The sequence below is a fragment of the Uloborus diversus genome, chromosome 9 (genome assembly GCF_026930045.1).
Source record: "Uloborus diversus isolate 005 chromosome 9, Udiv.v.3.1, whole genome shotgun sequence".
In the NCBI taxonomy this organism is placed as follows: Eukaryota; Metazoa; Arthropoda; class Arachnida; order Araneae; family Uloboridae; genus Uloborus; species Uloborus diversus.
In genome coordinates this window covers 128,827,317-128,847,748 of record NC_072739.1, presented here as the reverse complement: position 1 = coordinate 128,847,748, position 20,432 = coordinate 128,827,317, and the positions used below count along the sequence as shown (strand labels likewise).

General features: G+C 31.9%; 1 protein-coding gene and 1 non-coding gene across 2 annotated transcripts in view; both read left to right on the top strand.

Annotated features, from left to right (window-relative positions):
* LOC129229324 (mitochondrial 2-oxoglutarate/malate carrier protein-like) overlaps positions 1-19,996 on the top strand; it is a 38,896-nt gene extending 18,900 nt beyond the window's left edge. Inside the window, exons 8-11 of the mRNA XM_054863611.1 lie at positions 3,737-3,827; positions 7,378-7,477; positions 17,092-17,143; positions 19,809-19,996. Coding sequence (XP_054719586.1) covers positions 3,737-3,827; positions 7,378-7,477; positions 17,092-17,143; positions 19,809-19,988 — 423 coding nt within the window. The 3' untranslated portion in view covers positions 19,989-19,996. The remainder of the gene's footprint in view (positions 1-3,736; positions 3,828-7,377; positions 7,478-17,091; positions 17,144-19,808) is intronic.
* Trnaw-cca (transfer RNA tryptophan (anticodon CCA)) lies at positions 4,571-4,642 on the top strand. Its single transcript has one exon. It is a non-coding gene; the product is annotated as a tRNA-Trp (tRNA).
* Positions 19,997-20,432: the final 436 nt, after the last annotated feature.

Below are 20,432 nucleotides of genomic sequence, written 5' to 3'. Positions count from 1 at the left end.
TGGAACATTCGCCATTCTACGAATGTTCCAGACTCTTTGAAAAGAAGATTCGCTATTCATCCCGAGAAGATTTTGATGCATAAATATTCAGTTTAATTATTTTTGAAATTTTACTACATTTTTTACTGTCGATTTTTTTAAGTTCATATTTCATGAAATTTTATTTTACAAAATGAATACATTTTTTTTTCTTTTGAAATAAACAGAATTTTAATTAGAAAACTCTTTTCTGTAAGTGTAAGTAATATTTTTTAATTATAAATATTTATAATCGATAATCAATGCAAATATTGCAATCAAACAATAAATGTAAAATTTGCTTAAAAAAATTTGATCAGACCATACAAACATCGGTTGGTAGAAAAATCTACCATAAAAATATAAATAGAAAATTCAACGGCAAAAATTAATTTTGTATATGATGCACTTACTAGACATAAAATAAATAAATACTAATAAAATGATCAAAGTTTATTGTTTTTTTTTTTCGAAACCGGCATTAATGGGTTAAGAACGCTGTTCAAAGAAGCAAAGATATGCCCACCGTATATGGGCTCACAATGTGCATATGCAATGCACGAATGCTGTAAAAGGTCATTTGATTGCCACCGAATGGCAAGCAATAGTCCCTGGGAAAAAAAAACATCTTATCTAGCAAAGAATTGGAACATCCGATTAAAATTTTAAGGGTTCGCGTTTACGCGCTATAGCGGATTTTTTACGCAAATTCGCGGGAAAGGGACGCAACTTCCGCGAAAATTCGGGTCCTAGGGACCCAGAACACCCAAAAGATAAAAACCAGAAAAAAAATTGTGGAAAATGCTGAAGATCTATCTAGTGAATGCTTTTAAGCTTCAATGACCAGGAGAATCAACAGAAAAGGATTAAAATGACCCTATCTCTGTATCAGCTATTCAAACACACCCCTACTGTTGACCAGTCAATGGAATTTTAGTGATAAGACTGGAGCTTACAGTGACCTCCTGGGCAGAGCTCAAGGAGCAAAATATTGCAAGTTCATAAATAGCCCATTGTACTCTATTCTAAGAATAAGTTCTCCCTCAACTTTTATCTGGGGGAAATTCCTGAAAACAACAATAAAGATCAAAAGTAAGAGTGGTTTCAATGCAATCTTCAGGATTGATACAGGACAACTGAGTAGTAAAAGCTTATCTATTTTGCATTCACCTAACCAGAATTACTTTTGAAAATTATTATCTTGCATCCTCAATAAAAGAATGGGTGAAAAAAAAATGGCGAACATTTTCCCGATCGCGCAAAACACAAAGTTCTGAACTTAACATTTTTCTTGTTAAATTACTTATAAATATGAATTTTATACAAAAGCACTTTAACCTTGTTAATTTTCTAGTAATTCACCTATTTCTGAGAGGCTATTTTTATTTGGACTTGCAAAAGTCACGTATTAATGGATCGCGCCATTTTGAAAATGGCGAAATTTTAAAAGTAGCACCAAAGCCAACACAGATATTTTAAAAGAGTCACAATGAAGTCAAATTTTCTAATTTAAGATTGCAAATGAGCAATTTTCATACTCATGTGAGAAAATGTTTCGTTTTTGCGGTCGCGATTTTTGCGTTGTGTTAATTCGCTTGCGATTTTTTTCTATTTCTATGAAATTGCCATTGATAATTGATGGGGGGGGGGGGGCTAGTTGCTTTTTTTCACCTAGAAAAATGTTCATGAAAGCAAAGGTTAAGGGAGTGCTTTCTGCTTGATCAATCAAAGGCATTTATTTTTTATCTCATGGTAAAATCCAACTTTAAAGTAAATTTTGAGTTTACCTCATTGTAACTGACTAAATAGTTTCTCAAATAACTAAATCTTGCAAGTGTATTATTTGAACATATGATAATCACAGAAAAAAAAGTACAAAATTAACCAATTTAGTTTATTTCATACCTTTTTCAAATAACTATGTGGATAGTTTATTTTCCCTAAGTATAAATATAGTTGTATATTATTCAATTATGTGCTAAGATTTTCAGTTTAAAATTTAAGGGACTCATTTTTTCCGCCAAAGGACCCAAATCTATTTCATTAATGGGTCCTTGGGACCCAAGTTACGGATAGTTGAGCGCGAACACTGCTTTGGAGCACAAAACTTACGTAATCAAAGGTTTGATAAAGCTCCTTTGTAGCAATATATCCAATTAATTCATTTGGAAGTGTTAACTACCGCTATATTTGTTGTGCCAAAGAGGCCATAATGGATTCCTGCCGCCAATGTCCAGCAGTAAAGCATGGAATGGAAACAGGTCAGTAATGTTCTGAGGTTTTTTTCCTTTAGAACGGTGTTGTCCTACTCTTAGACATTGGTGTGATTCGAACATTGAACACGTATCACATTTTAGAAGATCACCAGCTCTGTTACTCTTGCAAAATATACTGTGTGCAATGTGAATAGATGTTTCAGCAGAGTACTGATCCCAAGCTTTCCACCAAAAGAGTGATATTGTCTTACAGCTAAAAAACATCAAATGAGTGAACTGACTGGGTAAGCTAGCTGGCTTCAATTTAGCTGAAACTTTTGGGAACACATTGGAAGAAAAGTCAAGATACAGATGTGTTATTCAAAAGATCTCTCAAGATTTTCAGAATGGGCAAAAATCCTTTATTTCATTCTATTTTAGAGCCCTTTTTATTCCATGCCCTGATCTTGTGCCCAAGCCTTCAAACTAAAAGGATATGCAACTTACCTTAAAATTGCTGTACAAAGTTGCATTGTTACATTTAATTTCCATCCAAGTTCCAAAAAACTAATTAATCTCAAAATGTTTTCCAAGGTTTGCAAATTTTAAATAACTTTTAATTTTTGCATGTGTCTCTATTGGTATTACATTTTCTTGAGCTTTAATTGGGGAACAAATTAGTGACTTTTTTTTTTAATTATCTTTCTTGAACATAAATATAGTATATTAATGAACAATGAAATTTTAAAAATAAAGTTTTATACAGCACTAAAAAAGCAAAATAACAAATTTTAAAACTAAAATATGTTATGATATTTCTTCCTGACCTTGAACTCAGCAATATCATACAGCATTAATATCTTCTGTGTATAAAGGAACCAAAAGTGCCCCTCTTTCCTAAGGGCCTTAAAAACTAGTATGAAATGAAAATTTCCTAGAAAGTACTAACAAAAAACAAGCAGACAGTGAATGAGACTATAAAAAATTTAATGTTGAAATTCGTAATCATGAATATATTCTTTATTTACTTGATAAAAGATAGACTTTTTTTTGTGTCTCTTAAACATGGTTATGTTCATTTCTCTTTCAAAAAGTTTTGACCTTTGAAGGCTTTTAGTCAAAAATATTAAGTGGACAACAGGGAGAGGTGTTTTGTAGTGCTTTATCTTACAGTGATCTGTAAACAGAGGAAAAGTGAAAATAGAGTTGGAAGTGTTATATTTTAGCTGATTGGCAGCTGCTTAGTTTGCACTTTTTTTGAAATCAGAAATTCATTAAAAAAAATGTCAACATCAAAATTTTTTGATAACAAAATACTAAACTATTTTCTTAAATAGATAGTTTGACAAAAATGGAGATTTTAGAATAATTTTTAGTTGTATTGGAAGTACTCCTAATTTGATGAATAGTTATAGTTTTTTCGTTATTGTTTAGTTATGGATATACAAATATGTTATATCCATACATTAACATGTTGTCTAGTACTACTATTAAAAAATAATAATTCTGATAACTAATTTCAGGGATGTATTCCAACTATTGGCCGAGCTATGGTTGTTAATGCAGCCCAATTAGCTTCATATTCGCAAGCTAAGCAACTGTTAATGTCTACAGGTGAGAACATTGCTTTGCATGATAGAAACAGTTGTTGTTTTTGTTGGGTCCCTTAATAAATAACTGCTCATAGATGCATCTTTAGAAAAAATAGATTTTCATCGAGATTTACTATTTTATAATCAAACTGTTTTTTTTTTTTATTTTTAAGTAAACTGAAAAGGAAAATTTTTATGAAATTTGGTATCTTAAAAATATTTTGCATAAGGTTTATTTTATAGTTTAAATTTCTCTGTGTCTCAAAAAAATATAAAAAATCTGTTATCGACTCTGTAGAAACTTTATTCTTTTTGATTTTGCGGGGGAAAGGAGGGGATGAGACAAACAAAAAAAAAAAACTTATCAGGGTTACACTAGAGTAAAAATGAGGTGAAATTTCCAATCTTAATCAAAATTTATGGTGGATTTTTTTTTTTTTTTTTGCAGTTTAGTTAATTGCTTGAACATTTTAGCCAAATATTTATTTGAACAAAATATATACATATTATGTAGTACAAAAATTTTTTTAATGATCAAAATACTGACAACAGAAATAAGTTTTACATTAGCAAGTTACGTGCCTCAATTACTGTAAAAAATCTCTTTTGATGTATTTTACCTATCCAATTTTTTTCTTACTAACGCTATTTACAATTTTTTCTTTGCCTCATTAAAAGAAATACCAGGTAACAGTAAAGTAGTGCAAAATTTTAATTTTCGTTTCTATTAGAAGAAACAGCAATACCGTCTGAACGAAAATGCATGACCCGGAGGCGCAATGGCAGCGCATCGGACTCCAGATCCGAAGGTTGTGTGTTCAAATCACGTCCGGGTCAACTGATTATTTTTTAAATCTCAATTGATATGGTCATAAAACTTTTTTTTTCCCTTGACTTATGAATTATTTTCTAAATAATATGCTAATGAAGTACTCTCAATTACCTTTAAAAATTGATCCTGATGCATCAACAAAAAAAGGTTGCATGAAAACCACCGCCAGCTCAGTCAATTCCAGCTGAGAACTGCAGTTTCGTGCTTATTAGCACTCATCAGCCCAGCATAGGAGTGACTGAGCTGGAGGTGGAAAACCTCTTAAAGAAGCCAAGAGTGCCAAACAAACTAGTAGCTAATATAGAATTAGCACTGACCAGACGAGTGACCAAAACAATGGTTCGGTTCAACTCTAATATTGCAGGCAAAGCAGGTATATTCAGTAAGTTACCGCCCTACTGCCAGGGCAAAGGCAGAAATACAGGAAAACTGTATTAGCTACCAGTTTGTTTGGCTCTCTTGGCTTCCTTAAGAGGTTTTCCACCTCCAGCTCAGTTACTCCTATGCTGGGCTGATGAGTGCTAATAAACACGAAACTGCAGTCCTTGGCTGGAATTGACTGAGCTGGCGGTGGTTTTCATGTATTTCTGCCTTTTCCCTGGCTATAGGGCGGTAACTTACTGAATAAAAAAAAGGTTAGTTTTAAAATGGCGTTCTTAACAACAAATGGGTTTTGATGTAGCTTTTCAGCGCCATATGCGTTAAAAATTACGTTTTGTTTTCTGAAACTTGGAGCAGAAGACAAGCTGAAAGGTGTTTGAACGTTCAGTAAAGCAAATGAATGACACTATTCTCAATCTTTTCATCCTGCTTCTTTGAGGCTGAATTCCTAGATTCTGCTGTTTATTGATAACAATAAGATGGCAGTTGAAAATAATTGTCGGCCATTCCATTAAGGCTTACTGTCTTCCTAAAATAATTATGAAAAATAGTAGAAAATTTTGAAAACCACATTTTAAAGCATTTATGATTATATAAGCTGTCTATTAATTAATTTTAAATATAAACTGTTGCTGAATAATATAAACTTTTTCAATGTTGATTTACTGCTCATTAAAATTTACTTTTTGCTGATAAGTTAGTAAAAATATATATAAATAAAATAAGTTAATTAAAATAAATGCCCTAAAAATATTTATATTGCCTGAATTTAAATGACAATGTTGTCTTTGTTTTCATGAAATCTCTAATTTTTTAGAAAAAAAAAGTATAACTGAAGAATTCATTTTCAAATTTAACAGATCGAATTTCATTAAATTTGACCCTTCTCTTTGACCCTTCTCCAGATTTTGCTTGTCTGATTCTTAACTTTCATGCTCTTGTTGCTTGTAAAATATAGTTTTTTTTTTTTTTTTTAAATATGAATCTGGTCTCTATGCAATCATTGTAAGATTTCTTCTTCTTGATCTTCTTTTAACTGATCTTTGAACGTTGATAAGTGTTTTGAAATGTGTATTAAAAGAAGAGAACGATGTTTTTCATATTTTAATGCTATTCAAATATTTACTATATAATCATTTAATTTTACACATTTTAAGTGTTGCTATAGATCAGTAGTGCTCAGCCTTTCTTTGCTTGTTACTTCTTTGCATCTCAAATTAAGATTAATCTCGCAAGGCTGAACACATTTTAATCAAAAGTGGGGAAGTACAGAAAAGACAAGTAAATTATAAGAAAAGAAATAGTTGTTAGGTGTTCTTAATGTTAGTTTTATTAATGCTATTGATTGATTTGTTTTTCAGAAACTAATTTCTGAATACTTGACTTCACATTTGTAACATAGTAACTAATGAACTGCATTAAGGAAATGGAAATAGAAGGAAATAAAAAGAAAGTTCAGTAGTAAAAATGAAGAAGCATTTTGATTGAGTGTTATTTTGGAAGAACGCTTGAATGTTGAACATCACAACAGGACACATTAGTCAGATTCATGTGCCGCATTTGGCCCACAGACCATTAATTATGCACCACTGATCACATAGCAACTCGTAAAATAAGTGAAAAAGCAATAAACTTTCATAAAAGTTATTATTTTATTCACTTTTATTAACTAATAGAAAGTCGTCCGTCAAAGTATGAGAGGTGAAAATTGCTTCTACATTTTAATGAAGCATTTGCCTGTTTGGTGATATTTTGACTGTTGAAATTTTAACCCTATCTCCAGTTGATTAACCCTAAACTCCAGTAAATAGGTTAATTTTCAACCACTTTTTTGATTCTTCATTCCCCTAAAATGACTGTCTTACCAGTAAAACTGTTAAGTGACTGGATGCAGTTCAGCCTTGTCAAAATAATGCATTTTCCTATGTGTCAAACATTCCCAAACAATAGTATCAAATTATCATGCATGGCGTGAGTTTCACTGTTGATGACATCAGCGTTACTCAATCATTCGCTATTATATATATGAGGATTACTTTTGCTACAGAAATATTGTATGCTTTGTGCATTGTGATAATATTGGATCTGCTCTGAATTAAAAGTAGAATATTTTATGCTATGCCAAATTCCCGCATATCTTCGGAAATTGACCTTCACTTACTTACTGACTATAATTTGTATTGGGCAGACTGCAAACATCACAAAATTAACAGCCACAATGAATTCAATTGTAAGAACATTATTCACCCCCCCCCCCCCCACTCGAATCATTTTTGTTTTGAAGTATGTTTTGTAATTGAAGAAAAAAAATGATGTGAGTTTTCAGTTTTAAGAATCTATTATTTTTTTCTGTCTATAGGATATTTTAAAGATAATATAATGTGCCATTTTGCCTCTAGTATGATTAGTGGATTAATAACTACTGCAGCATCAATGCCAGTAGATATTGCTAAAACTAGGTAAGTAAAACTTTAAGTTTGAAAAGTGTAAGATAAAGAGGTTTTGCAATATACTTATATTGGTAAAATTATAAAAATTAAGCATTTGAAACAATGCACTGGATCAAATTATTTTATATCAATCTTTACTCTTAATATTTAATGTAAACTGCCTAACAAGTACCACAAGTTTTATTAATTTTAGCAGTCATTTTAATAAAACAAATGAGTTTAAGGGCATATATACTTTTTCTCAGAAAAAAATTTGTCAGTCACTGCAAATATCAGTAGCATTTTCTGTTTTGTAACTGACTTCAAAAAGAAGGCCGTTATCATGTATGTTTTTTTTATTTTGTTTGTCAGCTAATAGCGTCTCACACAGAAACCGATTTTGATGATTCTTTTTTTAATGGATAGGGGGTCTAACTTGGGTCCCATTCTTTTGTTTGAACATATTTGTTCTTTAGAAAAAAAAGTTATGAGAAAAAACCCAAAAATTTCAGGTACTTGGCCTAATAATTGATTAAATATATAACCCACTAGCAAAAATACCCAGTGTTGCCCGAGTCAGTAATAATTATGAGAAACAATCGCTACTTTCATTCGTTATCTGTTTTAACTGAAAGAACTCAAGACAAACCGGTTTGAAGTGAAATTTCAGCGTTTCACTTAGAAACCAATTTTGATCATTCTTTTTTTAATGGATAGGGGGTCTAATTTGAGTCCCATTCTTTTGTTTGAAAATATTTGTTCTTTAAAAACAAAGTTATGAGAAAAAACCCGAAATTTTCAGGTACTTGGCCTAATAAATGATTAAATATATAACCCACTAGCAAACGTACCCGGCCTTGCCAGAGTCAGTAAAAATTATGAGAAACAATTGCAACTTTCATTCGTTATCTGTTTGAACTGAAAGAACTCAAGACAAACCGGTTTGGAGTGATTAAAAATCGAGCTTCTTCAACACCTATAAAAGTAAAATAGAAATAAATATAAACAAAATAGTACAAGAAGAAAATCATATTCATTTAGAAACGAAAGCATGACGTTTTAGCACATACACGTTTGAAGAACTTCCAAAATATAAAATTAAACCTCTCTTGTTTAAAAAAATTTATCAATTGATTTTTTTTTGAACATAGTTCCAAACCATGTCTATATGGCTATTGAAATACAAATGTTAAAAAAAATGAAGCTGAACATAATCCCCCTATACTTGCTTTAGTTATTTTTGGAAATTTCAATTTCTGTCAGTTCTTGGTGCGTTTTAAAATGTTATTAAGTTTGCGGTAATCGGTCTGGAATACCTTTAGGACGAATGTTCAATGAGCCACCAGTCGGCTCTAGAAGGTGTAGATCAAACATGAAAAGGCCAAAAAGGTTTAGACAAAATGATGAGGGTGTATCTTAGCTAATAGCTTTCGCATTTGACAGTGACTTTCATCAAACTGTTCCTGTGTTACTCTATTGGAATTCATGCAGATATACTTCAAGCCTGATTAAAGTAGTCTCCTTTTGGAAGCCCTTTACAAACTCTGTATCTTTAAGAACAAGTATGAGAACCACTATAAGAGATGGTTGTAAGCATTCCTGGAATCTTTTATTACAACTAAGTAACAAGAAAATACCTGGAAAAAGATATCTTATCAAAGAGATGAGTTGAGAAATTCTTTTTAAATGATTTTATTCTCAGTGTTTGTTTGGAAACCTAGACTCTTTGTCGAAAATATTGTACATGATGTGCGAAAGGGCTATAGTTTTTGCCAACAACGCTGTGCATCATCTATATGAATTCCTTAACTCCCTTCACTCCTCAGGACTTCTCTTCATGCTTTTAAAAACTAGATACCCCAATAACTTTTTGGGGCAACTTTAATTTGTCTAATCTATGCAATGGAATTAGACCCCCAATTAAGTTCACTACGGAATAATATGATTTTGAGTATTGTTCTTACAGCACCAGCAGCAGATCAGTTGGCTCATATTCCTTGTATTCCCATTATAGACCAAGACCTGAGGCCCCAAAACACGATTTATCTCTTTTATGGCGGGTGGCCAGTTAAAATAATAAAAAAATGTAATTAAAAACTTTGGCTCTAATCCCTCCCACTAATTTTGGGTCACACGGCTGCGTGAGTGGATGAAAGGTCAAAAAAAAAGAAAAATATTAAAGTGATGAGTTAAATGGCTAAAAATTATGTAATAACATTAAATTAATAAGAAAAAACACGTAGTGAATTTCTCCCCCAGCTATGTTGGGGCGAACGTGGTGCTCCCGGGGTAAAATATCTATTATTAAGCTAAAAACAAATGATCACTTTCGTGGGGGGGGGGGGGGGGGCATTTTATAGGGTATTAGTTTTATTATTTTGATTGCCAAAAAAAATTCGCCCCCAGTAACTGTGGGTCAATTTGTCAAAAAAAAATTTTTTTTGTTCTTTATTTGATTTAAGTCAAGTATTATTCGAACTTACACATGACTGTTTAAGTTGCAAAAAAATCCCCCAAAGTTTGAACGTTTATTCGTTAAAAAAAACTCGTAGCAATCCCCCCCCCCCACCTATGGAGGAGTTGCTACGCGGTGTGCGGTTTTACAACGTGGTGCCCCACCCCCAGGGGTGAATTATCGATTGATTGAATTAAAATTGATCACTTTCGTGGAGGGAATTTTACAGAGCATAAATTTAATTGTTATAATTGCAAAAAAAAAAATCTCTCCCCCTCCATAAACTATAGATCAATTTGTCAAAAAAAAAAAAAAATTTTTTTTTGTTCCTCTTCTTTTGGTCCAAGTCGAGTATTATTCGAACTTTAGTCTGACCGCTTAAATTTGCAAAAAACAAAGTTTGAATTTTTATTCATTAAAAAAACTCGTAGCAAATTACCCCCATATATTTGTGTGGGGGGGATTGCTACGCAGTGCGCGGTTTTACAATGTGGTGCCCCCCAGGGGTGAACTAGCGATTGATTAAATAAAAAACAAATAACTGTCGTGAGGGAATTTTACAGAGTATACATTTAATTGATTTAATTGCAAAAAAAAAAAAAAAAAAAACTCCCCCTACCCCAGTAATTATGAGTTTATTTTACAAACAAAAGTGATTTTATGTTAAAATTGCAATAACGATTTTTTTTACTTGTAAATTTTAATGCATTAATCTGATGCGTTAAATGAATTTTTAAAATAATAATTTGTTAATTCATATAGATTTATTTACTTTCAGCATATTGGTTGTGATAATGTCTATCTAGTTTGATAAAAATGTTCCTGCAATCTCGATGATATAAATCTGCTTCTGTTTAGATCTCGGAAAAAATCTAAATCACGGAATTTCAGTTTTCAGTGTCTTTGAATCTTTGAAACTTTTATTCCTTCTAATAAAGTTTCTGTCAAAACATTCAATCTTTTATCTGATGGCTGGCTACACTTAAAATTACCCTTTGAAACACTCATAATATAAAAACATCAAAATATATTTTTGAAAAAAAAAAGGATTTTTTTACGTTTTCAGTTTAAGGATGCGGTAGAGCGTGCTCTGAAAAGAAAAACCAACAGCCATAACAACTTCACTGTGTTGGCTACAGCTGATCACTGACGAAACTGCCCTCGAAACAGCAAAAAGAAATCATCACGGGCGTATGCTTTCCCCTTCCTTCTTTTCATGCTGAGCACACAATGGTAGAAGTAGATGTACGGACGCTGAATTGCTTCCTTTCATTTTGAAAAATATTTAAAAATTTCTAATTTAAATTTAAAAAAAAAATGGGGGGGGGGGTTGCTACAATCAAATGTAAACTCTGAGAAAATCCCTCCTCTCTACGAAAGTAATCTTTTTTTTTTTATTTAATCAATCGATAATTCGCTCCTTGGGGCAACAAGTTCGCCCCAAAATAGCTGGGAAGTGGATTTTCTACGTGTTTTTTTTTTTTTTTTTTTTTTGTCGAATAAAAAATTGCAATTTTTTTTACAATTTAAGAGGTCATGGGAAAGTTCGAATAGTACTCGAGTCGGACCAGATAAAGAGAAACAAAAAAATTTTTTTTGACAAATTGACCCATAGTTACTGGGGGGGGGGGGAGATTTTTTGGCAATCAAAATAATGAAACAAATACCCTGTAAAGTTCCCCAACCCCACGAAAGTGATTATTTTTTTAAAAAATTTTAACAATCAATATTCACTTCTGGGGGGGGGGACTCCCACATTTGCCCCAACATAGCTGGAGGGGGGATTTGCTATGTGTTTTTTTTATTAATTTAATGTTATTATATAATTTTTATCCATTTCACTCATCATGTTAATATTTTTCTTTTATTTTGACCTTTCATCCACCCATGCAGAGTGTGACCCAAAAATAGTGGGCGGGGGGGGGGGGATTAGAGCTAAAATTTTTAATTCCATTTTTTTATTATTTTAACCGGCCACCCGCCATAAAGCAGATAAACCGTGTTTTGGGGGCTCAGCTCTTGGTCTACAGGGACGACGGGTTCAAACTGAAAAATTCATTTTGTGTTGAATAGTCTATTTATTGAGAAGGTTATAGGCTACATAACATTGCGCTTTGATTAATAGGAGTGGAGCAGCAATAAGAAAGTAATGAAAACGGGAAAATTTATATAATTGTATAAAATGCTTGGAACGCCGAATACACGTAAATTTTTGAGGTAGACCATGCAACGCCGGGCAATGCAGCTAGTAGACTCATAATTGCTGGGGAGGGGAGATTTTGTTTTGCAATTAAAACAATTAAATGTATACTCTGTAAAATTCCCTCCTTGTAAGTGATCATTTTTTATTTAATCAATTAATAATTCAACCCTTGGGGGGGGGGGCACCACGTTGTAAAATTGCGCACCGCATAGCAACCCCCTCCGTAGGTGTGTGTGTGTGGGGGGGAATTGCTATGAGTTTTTTTTAACGAATAAACGTTCAAACTTTGGGGGGATTTTTGCAACTTAAACAGTCATGCGTAAGTTCAAATAATACTCGACTTGGACCAAATAAAGAGGAACAAAAAAATTTTTTTTTTGACAAATTGACCCATAGTTACTGGGGTTAATTTTTTTTTTGGCAATCAAAATAATGAAACTAATACTCTGTAAAATCCCCCCCCCCCTCCCCACAAAAGTGATTATTATTTTTTTAGTTTAAAATCATTACTTTACCCCCGGGGGGCACCCGGGGGTCGCCCCAACATAGCTGGGGGAGAAATTTGCTACGTGTTTTTTCTTATTAATTTAATGTTATTATATAATTTTTAGCCATTTTACTCATCACTTTAATATTTTTCTTTTTTTTTTTTGACCTTTCATCCACCAACGCATCCATGTGACCCAAAATTAGTGTGTGGGGGGGGGGGGGGATTAGAGCCAAAGTTTTTTAATTGCATTTTTTTATTATTTTAACCGGCCACAAACCATAAAAGAGATAAATCGCATTTTGGGGCGTCAGCTCTTGGTCTGTTATCCCTGTATATTTTTCTAATTTAAGTAATAACAATATCCAATGAAAATTTCTAATGCCATCACCATTGTCAAATCTGAAGCTTAAATGTACAACTATACCATATATAGTGACACGTTACATACAGGAAAATTATACTTCAGTGGGAATTATATGTTAGTCTCTTTTGATAGGAAATGCCCGAAATCAATTTGTTTCAAACCTCATAAAAACAAAACAAAAACAAAAAAGTTGTTTAAATTTTTGCTGTTAATTATTTTCAAACTAAAAAGCACCTTTATGATATTTAAGATATATAGTTTTTTAACCTGAACTAGGTCAGGACAGGCCGCTAGTGATGAATAAAGCAGAAAGTAAAAAAGTTGGAAATGAATATATTGTACTGCACTGAGAAAAACAAAATTTGAGATTGATTCAGAGTTAAAAATTTGAAGATGAATGAAGTTTTAAAAAAAAAAATGCGATTTTATCACAAGTGCATCAATACAATGTTCCAAACTGCTCACCGTTCAAAAGAAAGGTTGTTCATTTCTTACATGAACGAACGGATCCGTTCCTTTTAAGAATTCGTTCTTTTTGATCCATTAGCTTATGAACGACGCATCCGTAGTATAGATTACATTAAAATTCCTATGTGGAAAATTTGTTTAGGCACAATTATGGTGATATAATAGAATTAGCACTTTAACGTGTGGGCACCAAACCCAGGTTTGACTGTATATTGACTTTGAAATAGAAAGTGCAAGAATATTAAAAATTTTGATATGTAGCAAATTTGAGATAAACAGATCTGGCTGTATGTGTCTGACCACTGATGAGATGAAAAGGTAAACATCCGGTTTATAGGCGGAAATGAAAGCATCGATTAATTTACAGGGGTGACAATTTATTCGTTGCAGATATGCGCTTTTGCCTCTTCATTATTTAGACAGTTTTGTAAAAATGACAATTTGTTCATGGCAATAATTTTTTGAATCTGAACTATATTCGATTACGTTGGGGAGCTTGCGCTCTTTTCGAGCGCCCCCTTTTCACTTTCACTTCATTTTATATCTATATTCTCACTGCAAAAATTAATTTCATTCACTTTTTTACAACATAATTTTCAGCTTACCATTTCGCTTTTGCATTTCTGGCCAAAATGAAAACATTTTTGTTCTCTTTTTGTTTCACTGAAACCCTCTTTGTTTCCCTCTCATTTTCAACTAAGAGAATGCAATACTTTAATAAGCGCCCAATCCAAAGTTGCGGGTGTGACATATACACTAACTAAATTAGTCATCAGCAAAAATATTTTAGAGTATAGATTTCAATTTCTATATTTTTCAATAAAGACTACTTGCAGGTACATTGATGGCAATTTGCAAGTTGATTGATATTTTATTTATTTTTTAAAAAATCAATTTCTAGCCGTTGCGGGTGTGACGTAAAAAGGACATGCATTTTCACCTTGCGATCAAAACATTCAAAACTCTGAGTTATATCAACCGATCAAACTGGTTTTTTTTTAATGTTAGACAGCAATACTCAATTATTCTATAAAAAAAATTTAAATACTCACTCAATTATTTTCACTGTAAAAAATACTCAAAGTTGCCGTTGCGGGTGTGACTTGTGTGGCCAATAAAATAACAACATACACAAATAGTTATCAATCAGACATTTTATGATTAGCACAGTAATAACTAAGAGAAATTGCAAATAACTAAGGAACATTTTTTACATAAATCTCATTTCCAATCCAGAATTGATGATTTCAGGGGGTAGTAATTTTCTTATAACAACTTTCTGTTTCTCCCATGATATGTCCAGCTGATTGGGCCAGATGTATACATGTTCTGAAGTTTTTTTTCAAGTATTCTACTTGTATGCCTTCTCCATCTATTTGCTTGATTTGACCAACAAAATTTTCTTTGCTTTTTTTTTTTTTTTTTTTTGAGGTAGAAAACAAAATTAATTCTACAAAATCTCCAATGGCATTTATATTACCAAGGGAGTTCGTTTCCGATTGAGGCAGGAATGAAACTACCTTCAGTGCACTTTCTGCAGTTAGTGCCACTTGAATTGTACCCATATCGATCGGTACAACATGGTGTACCGACTGTAAGTTTGGTACAGCTTGTACATGGCGGCAGCGTCCGTCAAGCATTTTTACAGCATCTTCTGTGATGTCACTCTCGGCAGAATAAAGTACTCTGATTTTTTTAAGAGCCTTTTCTGCTCAAATGGCAAAATCCCATGCAGAATAGACTGTTGCTCTACGCTGTAGAACAGCAAGTGACACCATTTTTTTTTTATTACCACACCAACACCAACCACGGCTTCTTTTCCATGAGACCTTGCAAAGTATGACCATGCAATTTTAATGTTGTAGTCTTTATGGCTGTATGACATTAACAGAAGATTGTACCTGTCTATGGATTGCATTAACGAAGGTTTGAGCTGTTCGAAAACTTCCCATCGACTCTGCTTCTACAGCTGGAGATGTAGTGGCACCTTTTGTTGAAGACTTTTTCCTCTCTCTACACTTCTTCTGCCTCTCATTCTGTTTTTGTTTCTACATTTTCTTTTCTTTCTTGGCCACAGATGTACTTCTTTTAAGTAGTTTCTTCTTTATTTCTCTTCTTGCTTTGTTTCTTTCCCTTTTTGAAAATATTCTGAATATTTAGCTGAGTTTTCTTTCATCTTTTTACGATGATTTCGGAATCTTTCAGTGCTGTTCATTCTTCTGCAAAAAAAAAAAAAAAAAAAGTGTTAAGTGAATAAATAAAGCACTACAAGTTCAAAAATATAATGTTGAACATGTTAATATTTTTTTTTTTGAAATTCTTTGAATTTTTTTTAACCCCAAATGAAATTAAAAACGTTACATTTTAATTCATTTAAAACTTTAACTAGCAACATTTTATACAAAGTTAATATTTTAATAACAGTTTCATTACTATTTTTATTATTTCTTTATATTTATTTTGAATTTGAAGTAAAAAATAATCTGTCCCTAATATTACATTATTTGTAAGTAAAGAGGAAAAAAGCCAAATGCTGAAAGCCAAAATTATACATTTTTATACATATGAAGAAAGATAAAATATTGTTTTGGATTTTTTTAAATTAAAAAAAAACTTATTGAATTGTCGTCTTAATTATAAATCAAGAAATACAAAAATGTTTCTTAGGAGAACCAATAATATAGAACACCAAACTAAATAAATCAACTGCACATGCTCTAAAGATACTAATTTTTGAATTAACTGAGGTCTAGACAAATAAGTCAAAGGACAAAGGTAAGGTCAAGGGTAAAACATTAGTGTTGTCATCTACATGCTTTCCAGGATTATATTTGTGTTTAACTTAAAAAGATGTTGCGGGTGTGACTTTAACTAAATGTCACACCCGCAACAGGAACACGTCACACCCCCAATGCTTAATAACTCCAATTAAAACATTAATTAATTTTTTTTCTGTTTGTTATTCAAAGTACTTTAGTAAACTATTTTTGAATACAAAGTTTCAAAACTTTGAGGCAAATAAATTTTTCTGTGGAAATATAAATGTATTTTTTTGTTGCGGGTGTGACACAATAATTAAGAATAATTAAGTCTGCTTACCTTTTGCAGTGAAGATTAGTAGACATTTCTGTTCAGGAAAAATCTGTTGCCAATGAATGTCAGATTATGTGTGAAACTTTATAGATTTGTAGAATTATTTGTTCAGCTGCATTAGCCCATGCAACATAAGCAGTTTAGGTGCGGTCTAGTTCACAACAATATAGTTCCACTTTAGTAATTAAAATAAGTGTGTTAATGATATAAATGAAATTTTTTTTCAATAAAATATAAAATAGTATACTTTTAACAGTGTGTATGCAAAATTTCAACCATATTGAATGAAATTTGAATTTTCATCCTCATGTCCACTTTTTTTTGGATTGGGCGTAAGGCCCTTGTGACATTATAAAACGCAATGCATCAAAATCTCATCGTGCTTTGAACCTTCTCCCCTGCTAGATTCATTCAGATGGAATCCCCCTAACTTGGCCACTTGTCAGATTACTTGTCTTCTGTGGTCAGACTATATGTGTGTATAAGAAACAAAATATATACATGTGTGTGTGTGTGCGTACATACTTGTTTATGCATGTAATTTAGTCCTTAATTTTCTTGCTTGTCATAGGATACAAAATATGAAAATTATTGATGGAGTTCCAGAATACAGAGGAGCAGGAGTAAGTCATTTCTATGAATTTTTTTCTTTTTCTGACAGGTTGTTATGGCGGGGAACTGTTATGATATCCTGGTGAGTGATTCAAAATTGAAATTGATTGCTAACAGTCAGTTTTCAATATGAAGTGAATAATAAAATTGTGCTACTTGTATGAATGATATATCTTTAAAAAATGTGAATGATTGAGACAACGATGAGGTCAAGGTGAAAATACCTTCAGATTTATTAAACACTCAAGTATATTTATACAAGAACATATTGGTCGATATTTTCACTTTATATGAATTCCAGGAAAACAAAGGGAAAGGTGTGCTTTCTGCTTAATCAATCAGAGGCAATTTTTTGGTATTTCATGGTAGAATCCTAATTAAAAGCCCCTTTTGAGGGTTATAATTTCATTGTGACTAACCAAATAGCTTTTCACAAAACTAATTTTTGCAAGTGAAATTGTTTGAAAATAATTTTACAATGATAATCTCAAAAAATAAGGGTTTGAAGTAACTGACTTAGTATGTTTCATAATTTTTTTTAAATCCCTATGTGGTGATGTTTTTTTTTCCCTGGTATACAAATATTACATCAGTTGTATTATTCATTTAAATTGTAAAATTATCTATTAAATATTTCAGGGACTCATTTGTTCTACCAAAGGGCCCAAATCTTTTTCATTAATGGGTCCCTGGGACCCATTATCCAACCAGATTGCGGACAGTTGAGGGTAAACACTGAGTAGTAAGCAGAACATTGAATGTTCAGCAAATTGAACGAGAGAGCATTGAAAACAAATCCCTCACATGTGCTTCTTGATGATGCTCAAATACATTTTAAACCAATTCTAGAAATTATCTCAGTGCCACGTATACACTGCATACAAAATTATTTAGACCGAATCCTCAAAAAAAAATTGTAGACTTAACACTCTACTGTCAGAGCAAGGTTCCATACCAGGAAGAATATCTCAATTCAAATTCTGACAATCTTTTGAAGAGAATGAGAATATTATGAACCTGTGCGTTCTCAGCATGAATATGAAACTGGTTTCAGCAGAAAAGTTGAAACAATTTGAAATTAGAATGATAGTATAGTTAAAGGATTTAACTGCACAACTTTGAATTAAAAAACAAAACTACCAACTAAGAAAACAGAAACAAAATGCAAAGCCTCAGAAACAGTGGATTTTAGTTAAATAATTAATAAAAAAATAATAATTTTACACAGTGGGGGGAAATTTAGCAGCACATAAATTGTGTTTAGTATTCAACTTCAATTTATAAATGAAATATTTATTTGAGACTCAATTCTCAATAGTCAGCAGGACCAGTAGTCCATCAACACCAGTTAAGCCACTTTGTATCATTTTAATTTGGGTAAATTTTTCTTAAACACAAAATCAGTTAAATGTTTTAAATCTTAAATTAAGGATCATTAACCACTTAAGCAAATTTTATGAAAAGTAAAGAATGTTGAAACCATGTGGCTTAGTGTGACTTTTTGTGCTTTCACACAGCAACGTGCGTCGCAGATTCTTGCAAAAATCTGCAAACTTCTTATGGGGGAGGGAAAAAAAGTTAAATTACAGCTAATGAAGATTAGCACTGTATTTTCTGGGATAGTATCCACAGGTAACATATATGTCTATTAGCATCTTATTTTCAAGCGTTTCTTGTTGCCTATTCAAATTTTATGGTTTGTCTAATGCTGGTTTCGCAGGGTTCGTCGATATATATCATGATATATATCACGATATATATCATATTTTGATATTTTTTCAACTACGGTATTTTCAATATAAAAATTATATTAATCATGGTAATACCGCAATTTATTATTAAAAACAATCAAGAAGTTATGAACTATATTTTTGTGATGTATTAATTAATATGTATGCTATTAATTGTGATGTACTAATTTACTTTCTTAAATTAATTTATCTCATTAATGTAAGAAAATGTTATATTCATAAAATTATTAGTAATGTAAAAATTTTAATTCATTTTTAAAGTGCCTAATTAAATATTAAATATTGGTCAGAAAAAAAGAAAATGTCTTATGACTGTGCACCGACAAATGCATATGTTTTATTTCTTAATCATAAACCTGTGCAAAAGTAAGTAAGTAGTAAAAAGTAGCTAACAGAAGCAAAATGACTAAAACAGCTAATGCTAAATTAAGTCCATTAAAATTTATAAAAATTTAAAATGATAGATGTAAATACAAAAGAAACATATATTGTAATAATAATATAAGAAAATAAGAGTGATTTGAGGATGCATTTACTATTTTAAAGACTTGAGTTTGTGCTGATTGAAAATATCGGATATCTATCAATATATCGGATATCTATCAATATATCCGATATATATCAAAATATCGGATATTTTCGAAAATATCATGATATTTTCATACCCTGGCTGGTTTATCCTGCAGGCTATTTTATAACTTTTAATCTGCATCACAAACTGAGGAAGAAAATTCGGCCACCAAGGGTCTGATACATTTTATTGCATTAACCTTCAATATTTTTGAGAGTTTTAATGTATGGTATTTAAGTCATTTGTGTTTGCACTTTCATACTTTTGTCCTTGAATGAATTTTAAAATGTTAGGTAATCATCGGAAACATGTTTTCCTGTTTTAACTCACAAAGCCATGTCTTTCTTTTGCCAGGATGTACTGATTAAAGTTGTAAAGAATGAAGGTTTCTTCAGCCTCTGGAAAGGTTTTACTCCTTACTATGCCAGACTAGGGCCCCACACAGTTCTCACTTTCATCTTCCTCGAACAGATGAACCAATACTATCGGTTTTATGTCTTAAAAGATACCACTTCTGGTGGTGGTGGCCTATAATGTCCAATGAGAGATTAGTTTTCAAATGTTTCAAGGTCATTCTTCAACAGAAGCTGCTTAAATCATGATGACCAACATAGTGGTTCCCTTCCAAAAGGTGTGCGTTTTTTCTTAAATTGTTATTCTGTTTTAACAGAAATGGAGAACTTTGATATTCTGAGTCTAAAAAATATTCACTGTTCAGTTTTTCATAACCCAAGGTTGACATTATTTCAGGAGTGCTGTGGTTTTTATCATCATTTGAGCTTTCTCAATTTGGCCACTGTGATTTGAGGTAACTAGTCACTGTGCCTTTAAATGTAGCTGCACTTCTTAACAAGTGTATTTTACATATAAGATTAATGTATTTAAGAGAATACTTCTAGCATAAGATGAGTTTAGATTTCGAAGTATTTTAGTTGCCATAATAAAATTTTATTCCTGAAAACACACAAAATTTGAATT